The sequence below is a fragment of the Sus scrofa genome, chromosome 12, assembly GCF_054392235.1.
Source record: "Sus scrofa isolate SSC_HxYL_T2T_F1_AM1 chromosome 12, Sscrofa_HxYL_maternal_Yorkshire_Landrace_v2.0, whole genome shotgun sequence".
NCBI classification, from domain to species: Eukaryota; Metazoa; Chordata; class Mammalia; order Artiodactyla; family Suidae; genus Sus; species Sus scrofa.
The window spans coordinates 54516228-54536583 of NC_139394.1; the positions used below are offsets into that span (position 1 = coordinate 54516228).

General features: G+C 43.2%; 1 protein-coding gene and 1 non-coding gene across 6 annotated transcripts in view; both read right to left on the minus strand.

Moving 5' to 3' along the window:
* Positions 1-20356, minus strand: part of NCBP3 (nuclear cap binding subunit 3) — a 36887-nt gene that overhangs the window by 9989 nt on the left and 6542 nt on the right. For all 5 annotated transcript variants that reach the window (XR_014821571.1, XR_014821570.1, XM_084985537.1 and 2 more), the window contains exons 4-10: positions 11033-11158; positions 8765-8893; positions 8088-8164; positions 7010-7118; positions 3912-4011; positions 3510-3613; positions 849-1143 (exon numbers count right to left, since the gene is read on the minus strand). Coding sequence is in view for 3 of the 5 variants with exons in the window: in XM_084985537.1 (XP_084841663.1) it covers positions 849-1143; positions 3510-3613; positions 3912-4011; positions 7010-7118; positions 8088-8164; positions 8765-8893; positions 11033-11158 (940 nt within the window). In the remaining 2 variants the exon portion in view is untranslated. The remainder of the gene's footprint in view (positions 1-848; positions 1144-3509; positions 3614-3911; positions 4012-7009; positions 7119-8087; positions 8165-8764; positions 8894-11032; positions 11159-20356) is intronic.
* LOC146398349 (U6 spliceosomal RNA) lies at positions 13474-13580 on the minus strand. The gene has a single exon (XR_014822168.1). It is a non-coding gene; the product is annotated as a U6 spliceosomal RNA (small nuclear RNA).

A 20356-nucleotide genomic window follows, 5' to 3' on the forward strand; every position in this document is an offset into this window, starting at 1 on the left:
CAGTGACAATACCTAAGAGGTTGGTAAATATGTAGGTGAGAGGTGGTAATGCGAGTGAGTAAAACCTTTCTGGAAGGAAGTTCAGCAATACCACACTTTTTTTGTGGGGGGGGGAACACACCACAGCAAGTGGAAGTTCCTGGGTTAGGGATCAAATTGCAGCTGCAGCTGCCACGGCAACACCACAGCCACAACAACGCTAGATCTGAGCCGCATCTGAGACCTACACTGCGGCTCAGGGCACTGCAGAATGAGGCCAGGGAGCAAACCCGCATCCTCATGGATCCTAACACGCTGCACCACAACAGGAACTCCAGCAATACCACACGTGAAAACATGTACACTGCTTTGTGCAATAACTGGAATTTATCTAGTCAGTACGATAGTAAGAAAACAGCCATCTAAATGTCCATCAATAAGGGACTGGTTAAGTAAACCATGACACTTTCAAACAACGAACTACATACAGCTGAAAAAATAGCAGATGACTACAGTATATTATATGGAAAAAGCTTATTTCAAAACAATTTAAAGAGCATAACTTCATTTTTGCAGAAATACATCTATAATTTCTCTATGTGTTATGAATACCCATAAAACTAGCAGTAACGTCATCCACCCAAATGCTAACAGTTGTTCTCTAGGAAGAGGATGAGATGATAGGTGATTTCACTTTCTTTACCGTCTACAGTTTTTACAAAAAGAATCACTTCTTGTACATTAAGAGGAAAAGTTCGATGCTTTTACTCAAATTCTACAAAGGACTTAGAACAGATAAGAACGATTATAAATTAAGAGGCATTAAGAAGGCGATCATTGATATTTAAATCAAATGAAAATATGTTTACCTGATATTTTTCAACTGCGATTCCACCTCATCGGCATACATGGTCATCTTCATGCTTTTCTTTGGTGAAGGAGTGGAAATCATTTTCAGTTCTAGATCATAGTCCATTTCATCAGAGTCTGAGCTGCTGGCACTGGACCGCCTAGATGTGCTCCGTTCGTGGGTCTGCTTGAGCGCTGGGAGCTCCTCGTGGTACTCCACCACCACCCTGTCGTCGGCATCCATGTCCTGGTCCTCCCCCTCCTCCTCCTCCTCCTCCTCCTCCTCAATGGGTTCCTCGGGAACATTCACTAGTCCTAAAGAAGTTAAGCAAAATACATTAGGCAAGTGCTAAAACTAACAAGTCTGATTTTCTCTCTTCTACATCAGTGACCTTTTCAAAAGATGGGATTCCCATCCTAAGAGTTTACTGGAGTATCATCAATAAAAATACTACTCCGGTTACCATTCTGATCCCTACAACACAAGAACATCTAGGAAAAGCATGACCTAGAGCCTCATGAAATATTATAAAGTTATCTAAAATACAGTTCATCACCATTATTTGCAGATTCTATATCTGAGAATTTACCAGATTTATTCAGAACCCCAGAATCAATACCCATGGTGCTTTTGTAGTCATTTGTGGGCATGCATGGAGAGGCAAAATATCTGAGGTACCAGCCATGCATGTTCCCAACTGTGGGCAAACAAGGCCCTGTCCTATCTTTTGTTTCATCTCTCACACTGTAAACAAGTGTCCTTTTTGCAGTCTAGAGAGTGCTTATTAACGCTTTTGTGGCTTTTATTGGTGATTTCCCTGTTTAAAATAGCCTGCAGGGAGTTTCCGTCATGGCTCAGCGCAAATGAATCTGACTAGTATCCATGAGGACGCAGGTTCAATCCCTGGCCTCGTTCAGTGGCTTAAGGATCTGGCATTGCCATGAGCTGTGGTGTAGGTCGCAGACGTGGCTCGGATCCTGCGTGGCTGTGGCTGTGGTGCAGGTCGGTGGCTATAGCTCTGATCCCACCCCTAGACTGGGGAACCTCCATATGCCATGGGTGCAGCCCTAAAAAAACAAAAACAAACAAAAAGCCTCAGAGCATAGTTCCAAAGCTGTCTAGTATTCCTAAGCACAGAAAAACTATGATGTGCCTTATGGAGAAAATACATGTTTTTGATAAGCTCTGTTCAAGCGTAAGTTGTAGTGCTGTTGGCCACGGGTCCAACATTAGTGAATCAGGAATATGTATAAAATAAGGTGTTTTTAAATAGAAATACACATCAAACAAGGTTATATACTGATCATTTGATGAAAAGGGTGTGTCCAGGCTCTGAACAGTTCAGCATTTGCTACTTCGATGATGATGGTGACTCTACAGAAGATCACCACCACGAAAAATGAGCCTCAGCTGCACCTTTAAAGGTCAGGGGAAAATGCTTAGAAGTGGAAGAAGAAGTAGAATATGAAATATATGTCCATGACAGTTATTACAATAGTTACTGTGAAAAGGAGACAAATAGGGAAAATGTAAAAAGAAATCAGTTATCTTGAAGTGCTGGAATTGGAGGCAATTTACTTTTTAAGTTCTTTGCTACGAATATAAAGATTACACAAGGAAACTATCTTAAAAGTAAATGAAATTGGAAAAGCCTAACTGTGTAACAAAAAAATATACGCATTAAGATGCATATTTTGGAATTCCCATCGTGGCTCAGCAGGTTAAGAACCTGACACAGTCTACATGAGGATGCAGATTCAACCCCTGGCCTCACTCAGTGGGTTAAGGATCCAGAGTTGCTGCAAGGTTCGATGTAGGTTGCAGATGCAGCTCAGATCCGGTGTTGCCGTGGCTGTGGCGCAGGCCAGCAGCTGCAGCTCCAATTTGATCCCTAGCCCGGGAACATCCATATGTCACAGGTGAGGCGGTAAAAAGGAAGAAAAAAAAAAAAGACAAATATACAAGTTTGGATATTCTAATTAAAATGTGTAGATTTCACCTCTCCCTGTCTCAACGACAATGATAAATGCATATGTGTGTTATTCCATCTTTTACACTGACTTGGCTAGTTCTACCAAGCATGTAGAATATTTCAGAGATTAGGTTCAAAATAAAAACAAATTTTATAAAACATAATGAAAATGGTTCTTTTACAATAAGCACCAAAAGAAAGGAAGGAAGGGAGGGAGGGGAAAGGGAGACAGAGAGGAAGAGCAAAAAAAAGGAAAAGGAAAAAACAAAACGAAACCCAAGTCACGATATCCCACTTGAGGGAGGCATTCACACGCACAAGCCGACAAGCACAGAACACTAGACGGAGCAGCCTATTTTCATCATCAGACAAAGGAATGATAAAACCATCTAATCTGACAAAATAATTAACAAAATCTTTTCCATGCAGCTTTGATATTAATAGAAAAATTAGATTCCTAGGAGAAGTTTTAATTTTTCCCACATTTGGCCTTTACTGTTAGAACAGCTTTTATAAAATCATTTGACTTCATTGCACGGGCAATTTAAAATTAACTGTGACTTGACTTACTTTCCTATATGTTGGCAGAGGGTGAGGGCAAGGAAGAGAGGATGATAAAGTTTGGAACCTTAACAGACTGTATTAAGAATAAAAATATGATTTCGGGAGCCAAATATGTGTCTACCCAAGAGCTGAGCAGGCAACTACCGGAATGTCGGTGTTTATAGGATGTCAGGCCAACGTCGTCCCCAATCAGGGCTCTCTTCTTGATCACATCCCGCTGAATGCGACGGGAATGGTATCTTCGCTTCCTGCAACATTGCCAAAATGAGCACATCATCAAAAACCAGCAGGAAGGACCCTGGAATCCAGGAATTAATTTCAACTACGCACTGACGCAATGTCAGGTGCTGAAACAGAGACATTTTACGTGAAACTGAAAGTCAGCCTTCTCACATCATCTACCACGGTTAAAACTCGTGAACTCTGTCTTCAGGTCTTCCTTCGAGTCCACACACGGTGTTGGCACGCCACCGCAGAACAGCAGCTGGAGGATTAAGAAAAGCTTAAGCACCAACTAAACTACTGTATTTTGAGGTTTACACTCACCAAGAATTACTAAGAATTCCTTTCATGCCTCCGTAATTTGGATTCCCATATTTCATGTAATACTGACTTCTTCTTGCTGCTCCAAGTTCCTTTTTGTCATCTAAAAAAAAATTATAATAGTTATCAAGGATTTCTTGTGGGTGTGAAGACAATGCTGAATGGATTATAAAAAAAGAAAAAATGTTTTTCATAGCTGGGATCAGATCAGCACAATCTGCCAACAAAAGGGAAAGACACACTTTAAACATTCACTCTCTGACTGTCTACTAACACAGTGCAGTGGGGAGGGGGTGGGGCAAAATCCAGAGATGAATGAGGTTAAGCTGCTGTTAAGGAGGTGACTGACCTCACAGAGGAAACACTGTTAAAAACAACAACCACACAAGGTACTGGGTCCCATTTGCAAAAAGAGAGCATCAGTTATTACCAGCATTTAGGAATCAAAAGGGCTTTTAGAAGAGGTGGCATTTTCACTGCCCTCCGAAAGATGATATTCACTTCTGAATGACAATACTCCAGTAACAAGAATCAGGGTGAAACAGATTATATGTAAGGCCAGACAGTTTGCAAACCATGTTTTCCAGTTTATCGTGTTGTTCCTCAAGATGGCTTAAGGAAAACAGCATCGCACCATCTGTCTAGAATGCACTCAAATGGCTCCTCAAAGAAGTCAATGCAGAAAAGGTCCCATTTATCAAGTTAAAATGCCAATGAATAGGAAGAAAAGGTGGTCGGTGACCACACGTATTTTCATCATATAAAGGTCTCTGACTGCAAAGGACAAACACTGAGGAGAATGTACCCAGGGCCAAAGGTAAACTTAAGGACACAAACCAGAAGGTGCACCCTACAAAAAACACGCCCACCAGCTTATTGGAAAAATGGCCGATTCCAGATCTGGGGCAGGGAAAGTCCAAGGTGAGTCTGGAGAAGCAAGATGTTTCATTGTGCCACCAAGCAAGGAAGTGCTCAAAGAATCACACAGGCATGTCAAAAGAACACAGATTAAAGGGGCTCTACTGGCCAAATCCAATATAATTTGTGAATCAAAACGACACAACAGATCATAACTCGCAGAATAAAATAAAAATCCACAAGAAGTTACCATGTGGTGCAGGGGTTAAGGATCTGGCATTGTTACTGCAGTGGTTTGGGTTGCTGCTGTGGTGGGGAATTGATCCCTGGCCAGGAACTTTCATGTGCCACGGATGCAGCCAAAAAAAATTTTTTAAATAAAAATAAAAACCCATGAATCTAAACTGATATAAATAGCTAAATACATAAATAAATGGGTAAAACGGGAAAGCTCTTCCTCACCACACTGCCAACAAATAAATGAGAGTTCAGAAGTCATCAATGGACGCTAAAGCTATTACATGGAAGTTTGATGAGCAAGAGGCTATTTACATAGTCGCAAAGCAACTCCCCATAAAATCTTTGAATTCTAAGTTGAAAAAGAGTAACTTTACAGTGGAGAACCCTGGCAATCGTTAACACCCCCAGGAGTGGGACAAATAAATAGATGTGCCTCCTAATAGGAAGCACTGAAAACGACACAACCTCACTTCTGTGGTATGCCTGCCTAAGATGCACAACACGATAATTATCAGGAGGAGACATCAGACAAACTGAAACTAAAGGGCAGCCTATAAAATAATAAGCCTACCCTCTTCGAAAAATGTCTCAGTCAAGGAAAACAAAACAGAGTACCAAACAAAAGCCTTATGAATTGTTAAGAGGCTTTTAATTCCTTAGAGCGGTTCCACATTCAGGGAGGCTAAGGAGACATGGCGGACTTCATACCCCGTCAGTCCTGGAGTAGATCCTAGTACAGTGGGGAGCAGTGTAAAGAATAGTACAAGAGTTCCTGTTGTGGCTCAGCAGTTTAAGGACCTGATGTTATCTTTGTGAGGGTATGGGTTTGATCCCTGGTCTTGCTCAGTGGGTTAAGGATCTGGTGTTGCCACAAGCTGCACCATAGGTTGCAGATGTGGCTTGGATCCAGTGCTCCCGCAGCTGTGGTCTAAGTCCCAGATGCTTTCAGATTCGACCCCTGGCCCAGGAACTTCCATATGCCACAGGTGTGGCTGTAAAAATAAAACAGGAATAATCCAAATGTATTCACCATCATCACCATCGTCAAGAACTGCTATCACTTACGTAGCACTCACTACATGCCAGGCAGTTTTCATATTCAGAGGTGGGGAATTACAGGAAGTGGTAAAATATGAATGTGGACTACAGATCACGTAACAGTAGTGTATTAATGTTAAGTTTCCTGATTTTGGAGTTTCCTCTGTGGCTCAGCGGTAGCAAATCTGACTAGTATCCATGAGGATGGAGGTCTGATCCCTGGCCTCGCTCAATGGGTTAAGGATCAGGCATTGCCTCAAGTTATGGTGTAGGTTGCAGATACATCTCAGATGTGGCACTGCTGTGCCACAGGCCAGCAGCTATAGCTCTGACTGGATCCCTAGCCTGGGAACCTCCATATGCAGCAGGTGTGGCCCTAAAAAGCACCAAAAATTTTTTTTCTCATTTTGACAACTGTGTGTGAGACAAAGTCTTTGTTCTTCAGAAATGTATATTGAAATATTCAGGGGTGAAGGGCTGTCATCTCCAATTAACTCTCAATTGATTCAAAACACACACACTATAAATGTACACCAAATCACTGTGCATAAAAAGCCTTATGAATTGTTAAGAGGTTTTTAATTCCTTAGAGAATTAGAGTTGAATGGCACTAGTAGCAATGTCCAAGAAGATATTGCTATGATACATAAAATATAATTTAAAAATTTTTTCATAGTTCAGATGATAAATTGGCTGAAAAGCAGAGGGGGGCATACTGGCTTTAATAGAAAATAATCTACCTTAGCCAGAAATAACTAAAGTACACAAATGACTAATATTCACTTTCAATGTCTGAAATGCCAACTCGTGCAGCAAGCCAACAATTTTACGAGCACAGAAAGATTACAGTCTGAAGGACCTTTGAGACCACCTGATTGAACTTTCGATTCAAAAGAGAGAGAAGGTGTCACTTGATAAAAATCATTTGGTTAAAAATAAAAATCACTACCAGTTATCACATTTACCTTTCGTCGCAAATCTCATGAATAACCGATTTCCTTTAGCAAGTTTGTTAGCTGGGCGAAGATCATTCCTTAGCAGAGACTCTTCTTCTACCTGAGACAATGTGTCCAACTTAAGGAAAAAGAGCATTTTCAATACAAAAATTAAAGGCTTATTCAAATTTACTCAGTAGCAAAGGTACCAGTGGTTAAGAAAGCAGTCTGTCTTTAAAAGCACCCATCAGCAAGAGAGCGCCAGTTCGGCTGCAGGATGTCTAAGTCAGAGGGCTTCCTCGACCACCTGTCTAAGAGAGTCGTCTCCATCGTCCTCTAGCCGCTTACCCTTCTTTACTTTTCTTCACAGCACTCATCCTTCCTGACATTACATTACATATCTGCGTATCTGTGTACTGTCTGTCTTCCCCACTAGAATGTAGGCTCCGACAGGGCAGGGACTTTGTTTGCTTGACGCTATATCCCCAGCACCTAGAATTTGGTATATAGTAGGCACTCAATAAATAATTTTTAAATGAATACACTTTAACATTTCCAACAACAGTACATACTCCATTAAGAAATATCCCATTACTCGCTCTTCCTTAATGTTACTGATTGAATAACACTTCAGGAGTTCCTGTGGTGGCTCGGCAGTGATGAACCCGACTAGGGTCCACGAGGGTGCAGGTCGATGCCTGGCCTCACTCAGTGGGTTAAGGATCCAACAGACACGGCTCAGATCGTGTGTGGCTGTGGTTGTAGGCTGGCAGCTGGCAGCTCCGATTCGACCCCTGGCCTGGGAACTTCCATACGCCACGAGGGCGGCCCTAAAAAGAAAAAAACAAAAACCAAAACTCCACTTCAAGCTATTTCTCAAGACAATCATTTCCTTTAATAGAGCAGTGGAGTACTCGTCTAAGACATCAAGATCAATCGCTCACTACAGCCACACGAACTGAAAGGCCAAGAGCCTGGTGCCCCCTCAGGAGGTCTGAGGTGAAAGCCAGAGGAAGAACACGTGGCAGCACGTCGTTAAGGCTCACCAGCAAGACAGGAAGCAGCTGTCTACAGCGAAAGCTCTGGACACCTTCACCCCCTTACTGACCTCTGCGTCACTGGAGTTCTCATCCTCAACTTCTCCTTCTTCAGCCTCGTCATCGTCTGAACTGTCTTCCTGCTTGTCTAAATGGAAGGCCGGGCAGCGGAAACAGACACAACATTGTCAGTCGAATACGATAAATAAAAACCTTAACAAAATTTAAAAATTTCAAAAATAAAATGGAACGCGAGGGACGAGATGAACCTTAACATAACTCCATCTCGTGTATGTTAAGTCTACTATTTTCTCCTCCTCTTTATGAATGATCCAAAGCATCATAGCTGACTTCAGAAAAAACTGGCCATGAGATGCTAGGTGACACTTTGCACAGAAATTCAACCTGTAAAGAACAGGACTTTCAGGAGTTCCCGTCGTGGCGCAGTGGTTAACGAATCCGACTAGGAACCAGGAGGTTGCAGGTTCGGTCCCTGCCCTTGCTCAGTGGGTTAACAATGCGGCGTTGCCGTGAGCTGTGGTATAGGTTGCAGACGTGGCTCGGATCCCTAGTTGCTGTGGCTCTGGCGTAGGCTGGTGGCTACAGCTCCAATTCGACCCCTAGCCTGGGAACCTCCATATGCCACGGGAGCGGCCCAAGGAATAGCAAAAAGACAAAACAAAAAACAAACAAACAAAAAAAAGAATAGGACTTTCAGCCCCAAAGTCCCTCCTTTGTGGCCAGTCACCTTTTTTACTTTTCTCAGATGACTTGTCCTCACTGGCATCCCTGCTTCTTATCTTATCCAGGGCCGGCAGAGAACTCATATTGATAAGGGCTCTTGCGGCCGTCATTTCATCCAACCAAACGACATTACCTAAAATAAGATGTAAAATAACACGTTACATCCCATCCAAACAAGGAGTTTCTTAAGAACAGAGACTACATCATGTTCACTGCTATGGTCTCCAGTAGCCTCAAAGTGGCATCAGTAAATATAAAATCAACTCATAAGAGGAAGCACAGAACATGGCAGTAAAAGCTTTGATAAAATTAGCCTAGCGTTGCCTTCACACACTGGACTCAACAGAAAGGTCTAGACTTCCATGGACAAGGGTTCTGTATATTAAGACTGCCTGGCAGAGAGGGAGTGTCACACATAATGTTCGCCGTCCTTAATGATGACGATGATGCTGTCAAATAAATTTGGATTATCCTTTATTCTTCTGCCCCCACATGGAAGCCCTCTGCTGCTACTTGTTGTCCAGACATAGTAAATGATGTCCCCCTACTGTCAAGTGACAATGGCACCCATGGCATACACACCATGGAGGTGTGACAGCCACTTGGCTTTGCAGCAACCAATTTAATTTGCTTCTTTAAGTGAATTTATCAAGGAAAAGGTTTTGAGAAGTTTAACTCTAAAGCAGTATTTCTCAAACTGATGTCTCTGTTATCCCTGTCTCAGTTTGGGAAATGAAGGTCTAAGGATTCTCATTCTTGTGAATAATATGCCACATGGTCTTAAGCAAATAACTTCCCTCTGTTTCGCAGTTTCTGATGTACAGCAGGAGGTAGCTGAACTGGATGATTCTAAGGGTCCCTCTGACTCAAACATTCCTTAGTTATAGTTCTGTTAAATCAGGGGTTAGCAAATGCAGCCCACCACCTGTTTATTCATTCATTCATTCATCCACCACCCAGCTATTTACATGTTTTATTTACAGCTTTATTTAGTTATAATTAATGTACAAAAAACTACACACCCACCACATGTTTGTATAGAAAACAGCCAGGTTCATTCAATTATACTGCCTATGGCTGCTATCATGCTATAATAGCAGAGCTGGGTACACTCCATAGAGCCTGTATGGCCTGCAAGGCCTAAAATATTATCCAGCCCTTACAAAAAAGGTTTTCCAACCCCTGCTTTGGACGGTCTAAGTTAGAACCGAAAAAAAAAAAAAAGGAGAAAAACCTTTTACTTAGTCATATTTCTTCTTCTTTCAGTGAAAACACTGAAATAACATCAAAAGAAAGCAGCCAGGAAAACCAGGTCGGCAAGCTGGCATTAATTAAAGCCAGACTAGAAGTGAATTAAGACAGGAAGCCAGTGGCAGAGTTTCCTGGTGGCCCAGCAGTTAGGGACTCCGTGTTGTCACTGCTGCGGCTCGGGTTCAGACCCTGGCCCAGGAATTTTTGCATGCCATGGGTGTAGAAAAAAAAAAAAAAAAAAAAAAAAAAGATAAGAAGCCAGCAGCTTGGTTACCAGAGGTCAAGCCAGACTTGGAGTGGGAAGCAAGTTAAAAAGTACAGTTAGCTCACAAGTGGAACAGCTCACAGATTAAGGCAAAGCAGATGAAGTGCCAGAAAACATGATTCAAAGCAAGCAGAGGTAGAGTTCCCGCTGTGGCTCAGTGGGTTAAGAATGTGACTAGTATCCATGAGGATGCAGGTTCGATCTGGGTTATAAGGATCTGGCATTGCTGTGGCTGTGGCAAAGGCCAGCGGCTGCAGCTCGGACTCAACCCCTAGCCTGGGAACTTCCACATGCCACGGGTGCAGTCCTTAAAACAAACAAACAAATACAACAAGCAAGCAGAGGTGAAAGGTCTGGCACAGTGTCAAGAGGGTTCTGGTTGAGCTCAAGGTCAGAGACAGCCCTCTAGAGAGCTGTATGGCAACTGCAATGACAAAGTCCAAAGCCCTGAAAATGGAGCCCCACGTCTATGCAGTTGGACCCACCTCTTTATTGGGAAACCCACTCAGACGCCAGCAACCAATCCTCCAGCCCTGATCACCACCTCTGAGCTGACTTAGAACACTCATGGTGTGTAACCTAGCCAGACTGGTTAATGCACTCTGGTTCTCATCAATGGGCAGTTTTTTTTCTCTCCTAGGCTAAGCGCAGAGGTTAGACATAGTCTGGCTACAATCATTCACCATCTGGGATGGCAAGAAGTCTTTTAAAACCGTAAACAAAGGCATACTCAACAGAACACCTGGGTGTACTTACAGGAGGTGTCATCCAACCACTCAATGTGAGCTGGAGGATATTCTTTAAAATAGGAGAAGATGTCCTGGGTACTCATCTCATCTACGCCACAAATGTAGATGGTCTCCAGTCTCACTTTGGGGATTGCTAGAAAAACCAGACGCAGAAAAGATGATGGAATTTTCTCACCTGCTGCTGCACATCCCACCAGCACCCCTTTAGAACCGTTCAGGTAACGGGTATTTTAAAAGCTTGGGCTGAAAGAGACGACAGTTATTTCAAAAGAAAATGAGACTTGACAGCAAGGTAAACTACATTGATTTTTATCACAAAACAATAGCATTAAACAAATGACAATTCATAACAGGCCTATTAGGCTAAGAAAGATTAAACAAATGGTGTTGACAATGAACATGATAAGTGCCCCCCCCCCCCAAATTAACCTGTAGTAGTGAAAACACCAAATTCAACAGGATTATTCATTGAACCTGATAAACAGACTCTAAATTTTTTTTTTTTTTTTGTCTTTTTTGCCATTTCTTGGGCTGGTCCCGTGGTATATGGAGGTTCCCAGGCTAGGGGTTGAATCGGAGCTGTAGCCACTGGCCTACACCACAGCCACAGCAATGCAGGATCCGAGCCGCATCTGCGACCTACACCGCAGCTCACGGCAACGCCGGATCCTTAACCCACTGAGCAAGGCCAGGGATCAAATCCGAAACCTCATGGTTCCTAGTTGGATACGTTAACCACTGAGCCACAACAGGAACTCCCAGACTCTAAAATTTTTTAAAGATATGTCAAAGAGAAATGTGAGATAGTCAAGACAATTTGGAAAAGAAGACAAGACACTGCACCAGGATATAAAGCCAAGTATGAAACAAAGAAAATCCTACAAAGAAATCCTACAAACCAATACGAAAACAACAGCCCCAAATAAAAACGGGCAAAGGACACACACAGGTAACTCACATAAAAAGAAAAAGGCCAGTAAACATATGAAGAGATGGCTGCCCTCACCGCTGATCAGGATAACGCACATTAAAACAAGCTATCAGGGGAGTTCCCGTCGTGGCTCAGTTGGTTGAAGAATCCAACTAGGAACCATGAGGTTTCGGGTTCCATCCCTGCCCTTGCTCAGTGGGTTAAGGATCTGGCGTTGCTGTGAGCTGTGGTGTAGGTCGCAGACGTGGCTTGGATCCAGCCTTGCTGTGGCTCTGGTGTAGGCCGGCGGCTATAGCTCTGATTCGACCCCTAGCCTGGGAACCTCCATATGCCGCAGGAGCGGCTCTAGAAAAGGCAAAAAATAAAATAAAAATAAAACAAGGTATCAGTTTTCACTGATCAGGTTTTATGTTTTTTAGTATCAATTGGTGGCAGCCTGGGAAAAGAGCCACTCCCTCTGCTGGTGGGAGTGTGAACTGGCACAGCTACCCTGAAGGGCAAATTGGGAGTGTCTATTACAACATGACCTCAGGCATAGGCATTCTCTTCAGCACCCACCCTAAACACAAGTGGCTTCACAAGTGGCTCACACAAACAGTTTGCTGTAGCACTGTTTTAATAACTCAGTAGCTATCAGAGGATAAATTATGGTTTATCCCTAATACTAAGCAGTTAAAAACAAGGTAAGTTACTATATACCATGGAAAGATTCTAAGACACATCACTGAATGAAAAAAGCAAGAAGCAAAAAATACACATTAAAAATTAATTTTTTAATAACATAAACATCACCACATATTTTCTAAGGATACACATTTGTGTACACAAATAGCCAGAAAAAGACATGGAATAATTTGCTCTACACTGACAACTGTTACTTCTGGGAGGGAAGAAAGTCTGAGGAATGTGGTCAAAAAGGAACCTCAGGAGTTCCTGCTGTGGTGCGATGGGATCGGCAATGTCTCTGCGGCGCTAGGACGCAGGTTCAATCCCCAGCCTGGCATAATGCGTTAAAGGATCCAGCGTTGCCACAGGTGTGGCTCAGATCTGATCCCTGGCCCAGGAACTCCATAACCTCAGGATGGCCCAAAAATTTCAAAACAAAAACAAAAACAAAAGGAATCTCAGCCTTACCGGAATTGTGATACTTTTTTACTAAATATTTTACTAAATATTTTAAGCACATTATTTCATTTAATCCTTTTAATTGTGAATTATGCAAATATGTCAACAATAAGAAAAGTTCAGCAGAAACGAATCTGACTAGCAGCCACGAGGTCGAAGGTTTGATCCCTGGCTTCACTCGGTGGGTTAAGGATGCTGCGTTGCTGTGGCTGTGGTGTAGGCCAGCAGCTGCAGCTCTGATTCAACCCCTAGGCTGGGAAGCTCCATGTGACACAGGTGCGGCCCTCAAAAGACAAAAAGAAAAAGAAAAAATATTTTTTTAATGATTTGTATTTTTTCCATTACAGCTGGCTTACAGTATTCTGTCAATTTTCTGAGGTAGAGCAAAGTGAAAAAATATGGAACACTTCACGAATTTGTGTGTCATCCCTGCACAGGGGCCATCGTCATTTTCTCTGTATCATTCCAATTTGAGTACATGTGCTGCCAAAGTGAGCACCCCGCCACCTAGTTTTATTGCTTAATTTCTCTAAAAGATTTGAGGCAAATAAAACATTACAGGAGTTTCCATTATGGCCCTATGGGTTAAGAACCCAAAGTAGTCTCGGTGCGGATGCCGGTTCATTCCCTGGCCTCCCTCAGTGGGTTAAGAATCCAGCATTGGAGCTCCCGTCGTGGCGCAGTGGTTAACGAATCCGACTGAGAACCATGAGGTTGCGGGTTCAGTCCCTGCCCTTGCTCAGTGGGTTAAGGATCCGGCATTGCCTTGAGCTGTGGTGTAGGTTGCAGACGCGGTTCAGATCCTGCGTTGCTGTGGCTCTGGCGTAGGCCAGTGGCTACAGCTCCGATTCGACCCCTGGCCTGGGAACCTCCATATGCCGAGGGAGCGGCCCAAGAAATGGCAAAAAGACAAAAAAAAAAAAAAGACAAAAAAGAATCCAGCGTTGCCACATCAGTACAGGTCCAGATGTGGCTCGGATCCTGCATTGCTCTAACAGTGGTGTAGTCCATCAGCTGCAGTTCTGATTTGATCTCTAACCTGGGAATTTCCATACGCCACAGGTGCAGCTATAAAAAGGAAACCAAAAAATTACATATAAAACTAAGGCCTGTGTAAGCTTTCCACATCTCTTCGCTACCCCACTACTCCAAAGTAAATCTGCCAAAAATTCAACATCCATTACTCCCAAGTCTGTTTTTATACGTCATATATTTTATTTATTTATTCACATATTTATTTTTTCTTTTTTGCTGCCCTGCACATGGCATATGGAGTTCTCAGGCCAGGGATCAGATTCGAGTCGCAGCTGCAACCTAAGCCACAGCTGTGGCAACGCCATGTCCATGACAGATTGTGCTGGGCCAATGATCAGACCCGTGTCCCACTGCTCCCAAGATGCCACCGATCCCACTGTGTCACAGCAGCAATTCCAATATGTCATATATTTTATTTAAAACAAATGAACTTGATGGCGTTCCCGTCGTGGCGCAGTGGTTGACGAATCCGACTAGAAACGTGAGGTTGCAGGTTCAATCCCTGGCCTTGCTCAGTGGGTTAAGGATCCGGGGTTGCGGTGAGCTATGGTGTAGGTCGCAGACACGGCTTGGATCTGGCGTTGCTGTGGCCCTGGCGTAGGCCGGCGGCTACAGGTCCGATTAGGCCCCTAGCCTGAGAACCTCCATATGCTGCGGGTACAGCCCTAGCAAAGGCAAACAAAAACAAAAACAAATGAACTTGAAATACAAGAGAATTCTTTCAGATAAAAATTCTTTTTAATTTTTTTTTTTTTTTTTTTTTTTTGGTCATTTTGAAGAGTAAAAGATAGGTTTAAAGGGAGCCCATTATGTGTGGCCAGACTAAATCAGGTTCCTGCCAATCCAGATTCATACAGACAGAGACATCAGGTCTTACGAATCCTAGCAGGTCCTTATTAGTGACCAGCTGGGCAACAATGAACAGAGGCCCCAATGAGACAGATGCCCACCCAGGACACGCAGAGTTACTCCAACATGTAGGATGGGAAACTGAAGGGGTTAGCTCAGGGGGCCTTCTCAGTTCGTCAAGTTAAAAGCCATGACTTCGGAGGAACAAAGCCTATGGAAAGTAAAGAGATAGTTCTGAAGACGGTGACAAACAATACAGAGAGCTCCTGGGGAAGGTAGAGGAAACAGCCGGAAGAGCAGGCAGAAAAAAGCCTGGCAGGAGATGGTGACATGGTGAGGAGCACTTATCTTGCATGAGACGAACTCAGGCTTTGATGGAAGCCCGCCAAAGGAGAAGGCGCAACACGTCCTCACCTTGCTGACAATGTCACTGCTTAACAGAAAACAAAGCAACAGAGACGGCGCCCAAAGTGACACCCGGTTGATGAGAAAGGACTAACTGCTGAGATGGCAGTGAACAGATGACCGGGGAATGAGAACTGGGTATTTACTGAGTGCTGACTACAGGCAGGATGGGAGCGCATCATCCTGGATTTTCCAACAAGAAAGAAGACAATGAATGACAAGTATCAGGACACAAAACTCAAGTCTTTAGGAAAGCAAATTTCTGAAAATCCAGAGAAAAAAGAGCCAATCCCAAAGCCTTAGATTAGAATGATCAAAAAATGTGGAAGACGCTAAATGCAGTAACTCAGAGTATGAAGGTGATCCCAAGGAAAGAGAAAGCAGCAGAGGCTAGATGCGTGTAACTCACCAAGAACACACGTGGGAGATAGAAAAAGGGTGCATCACCAATGACAAATTTAAAAGCACACAAGGAAGAACTGGGAGAAAGCAGTATGATGACTACAAAGGGAAACACACACAAAAGTCCATACTCAGAAACGATGAGAAGGAAATACACAAAACGTGGACAATGACTGAGTCTGGGTACTAGACTGAAGGCAACTTTTCTTCTTACTCTACTTTCCAAATTTTCTTTGGTGGACATGAATTGTCTGTCTAACATCTAACAAAGAAAAGGCTACAGTCCAGAGTAAACAGGCTCATCAAAAAATACTAATTTTTTTTTTTAAAGTAAGTGTTTGGAGCAACATTGTTTTGGGAAGATGATGCAGAAAAAACGGCAGAACTATTCATCTATTTTGCTATACTACTAACTGACAGCAGAATTGCTACCGTTAAGTAAGAAATAAAACCTAAGATAGGTGATGAAAGCTTCAGAATTCATTTTAATAGATTTAAAACTTCTAGTCTAGAATTACACCCCCACTGTACTGACTGAAACACATAGCACTGATTTCAGAATTAGCTAATAATCTCTAAGAAGTTACAGAGAGGGAGCAAAAGTACCTTAAAGCCTTGAGAAGGACTAATTCTATGCTGATTTTCATAAATGAGGGAAACAAATTCTCAAAAAGATTGAAAAGATCGTCATTCCCCAAAGTTTTTATAAAATGGCTAATCAGACAGACTCTCTGATCCCTCAAGAAAGTAAGTGTTTCCCATAAAAAATGACATGCGAGCTCACGTCAGGCTAACCTCTTCTGATTGGATTAGCAGGCCAAGAAATTCAAAGAACCCCACAGACAGTGTTCTACCTCCTATCTCGGGTGCGTTAAGGCATGTCCTCTATTTCCCCATGACAATAAAAATGCAACACGGGCCTGGTAACAGGAGAAGACTCTAATTCATGGATCTATGTGTCATGGCATGACACGGGATTATCCTGTCCAACATTTACCAACACCTAGATGAAGATACGGAAGCCACACATACCAAAGTGAGCACTGCAGCTCAAATGGTGAAGGGCAGAGTTAAGATGAAATTAACTCCGCAGGCTGAAATGGAGTCTTGAAATTTAAAGTACCCCAAGAATAAGAGGAGAAAGACTGTTCGGATGGGTGCTCGTCCTGGGGGAAAGAACGCGTGCTCTGGTTGACCAGAAGACCAATACTATGAGATGGCAGGGACCGAGGCTGGGGTCGTCCTGCCATGCTCTCTACGAATCCAACCAACTCTGGAATCTGCACCTCACCTGAGGAAAGACATTTAGAAACCAGGAATGGCCTAAAGGAGAGACCAGAAAGTCATGTCACATAAAGTTCAGAGAATGGGCTATCCATTCCTTTATCTGAAGTTATTCTATAAATGAGGAAAGGCCTTAATATTCTAGAAGTCCCACAATAACTAATCAACAGAAACAGAAGGCAATTTCTGTTCAACATGAAGAAGCAACCCCAAACAAGACTGACCACCCCATAAATAGTTCTCATGCCATCATGAGAAATGTTCAGGCAGAGGCCAGAAAAACCGCTGGAAACTTTGCCAGAAGGCCTGCAGCACCGGGCAGGAGGTGGGATCTCAGCTCCCTTCCGACCATGAAAGCTTTGATCTTGGAGGTAAGGAGACTGAAGCTGCCTGACACTGAGTCACTTGGGGAGAGTCGCAAGTCACTCTTGAAGCAGACTGGTGTGTGGCGGCACATCCCAAACTACATCCCAGAAGCTGGCAGAGAGGTTAGGAACACAGGCTTCAGTCAGACCAGCCTTCAAATCCCAGCCTTGTTACTTACTAGCTGTGGCACCTGGGCAAACTTCTCAAATTCTTAGCGCCTTACTTTCCTCACCAGTAAGACAGAAGTGATACTTTCCCTCACAACAGGGTGATTGAAAGGATAAGTGAACCACACAGCAGAGTGACTGCCACATAGTAAGAAATTATCAAATGGTCTATTTTATTACTGTTGGTATTAATAAGAGGAAAAAACTTGACACCTACTGTGGCTGCAGGAATCAAGATGTTTATTCCAACGTCCCCATTCTCCCAAAAGGCTGGGCCACTTAGATTGACTGCTTGGAAGATGGAGAAAGCCAGATAACGGTAATAATAACTAGCATTCAGGAGTTCCCATCGTGGCACAGTGGTTAATGAATCCGACTAAGAACCATGAGGTTGCGGGTTCGATCCCTGCCCTTGCTCAGTGGGTTAAGGATCCGGCGTTGCCGTGACCTGTGGTATAGGTCGCAGACGCGGCTCAGATCCTGCGTTGCTGTGGCTCCGGCGTAGGCCAGTGACTACAGCTCCAATTAGACCCCTAGCCTGGGAACCTCCATATGCCACAGGAGCAGCCCAAGAAATGGCAAAAAGACAAAAAACAAAAACAAAAAAAAAACATTTATTGGGCACTTACTATATGCCAGACACCACGCTACGAATCATAACTTTTTTTAGTGCCTCCCAACAGCCTATAAGAACTAAGATTAATCTGCCTTTCCAGATGAAGAAACTGAGGTTCTTAGCGGCGAAATAACTTGCCTAAGGTCACAGAGCTAGAGAGTGACAGGTCAGATCAACTATAATAAAAAAATTTTTTTAAATAAAATTAAATTAGGAGTTCCTGTCGTGGCTCAGTGGTTAACGAATCCAACTGGAAACCATGGGGTCGCAGGTTTGATCCCTGGCCTTGCTCAGTGGGTTGGGAATCCGGTGTTGCCTGAGCTGTGGTATAGGTCACAGACGCGGCTCGTGTCCCGAGTAGCTGTGGCTCTGGTGTAGGCTGGCGGCTGTGGCTCCAATTCGACCCCTAGCCTGGGAACCTCCGTGTGCTGTGGGAGCGGCCCAAGAAATGGCAAAAAAAAAAAAAAAAAAATTAATTTAAAAAAAAGCAAGTGACAAGTCAAGATTTGAATACAGGCAGTTAGGCTTCCGAACCCATGCTCTTAACACAACACCAGTGGTTCTTAGTCCTAAATACACATCAGAATTACCTGAGGAGGTACAAAAATAACTCTCTCAGAGATAGATCCAAACACATCCCTCACTGTAATTTAAATTGATCTGGAAAAGGCAGGGGAGTCTCTGGAGTTCAGGAAAACACTCCAAGGCCAAGTGGATCAAAAACAGGTTGTAATGAGCAACTGATGTTCCATGCAGATCTACTGTTCTTTAGGAGTATCTTTAGAACCATGAGATGGGATTGTTTTTCAAAAAATCATTTTTGTAAAATTAAAATTTAATCCCCAAAGTGATCCTATTCAGGTAGGTATCATATTCCCATTTTGATGATGACAAGGAGAGTGAGGCCAAAAAGGGTTCACAAACCGGTCCACCTTCACCAAGGAACTGAGACCAGCTGCCTGGAGGGCTCAGCATTGTGAAGACGCCAACACAGGTGGGAAGAGAGATGGAAGTGAGTAATTAGGGATGCTTCATGGAGGAAGTGACATCTGAACCAGACAAAGCCTGGGACAAGAAGGAGCAAATCAGCAAAGACAGGCATGAACAAGAACAGAGACGAGATGTCACACGGAATGCTCGCAGGACTAGACGTAAACAGGTGTGTGAAACCCTGGTGCTTCCAAGGCGGAGTTCTAAGAGAGGTCTCAGAGGTCTGCCTGGGCCCAGACTATGCAGGCACATGAGCCAAGCTGCACAGCTGGCCTTGGCCTTCAGAGGAACTATCCTGAAACAGAAATCCACTCGAGCAGATGCCTGGAAATCCAGTCTGCAAGGGAAGCAAGGTTGTATTTCCAAACTGAACTCATGATGCAGAAAAAAAAGAGTAAAATATTCAGAGTGGAGCTCTGTATCCAGGCTACTCCATCTCCTGGGTGGACTGAGGAGGTTTAGGTCTCTAGGATCATGTCATAAATCATAGGGCAATAGAGAAAAGTAGCCAAGAGCAAGGCTTTCCAATTAGATAAACTTGGGGTCTAATCTCGACTCCACTTTTATTAGCTGTGTAAATCTGGGCATTTATTTAACTTCTTTGAGCCTGTTTCCTTCTTTCTAAAACAGTGACAAAAATATATTCCTCATGGGGTTGTTCTGAGAAATGAATAAGAAACAAATATGCAGCATGCGCATTAACACAGTGCCTGTTAAGAGAGCAAGTTCTCAACAAATAGTAGCTACTCTTTCATTCATTCAACATGTTTTTATCAAACAAGCAAGTCTACAGAAATCCACACAGCAGAGCACAGACCTTTCACACAGACAGCTCGGCCTATTAAGCCCTTTACAACTCTCAAATCTGCAAACACAACAGAGGGAGACCGTTTGCATTCGTGGAGTAATAAACATGGCTGTAACTCAGTAAAAGGGTAATATTAACTTTCCCTGCTATTTATAAATTGCCTTCAAAGACTGGGGTAGATTATCATATATAATTCAGAATGAGTTCTAGGAAGCAAAATACCCTAAGAAAACACAAAAATAAAATCACAAGTCTGTATCAAAAGAAGTACTAATGGTATTTCCCCACCAACCTGACCCCCCTCAAAGACAGTCTCATTGTGATACACTTCCACTGTATCTGAAGACAAAGAG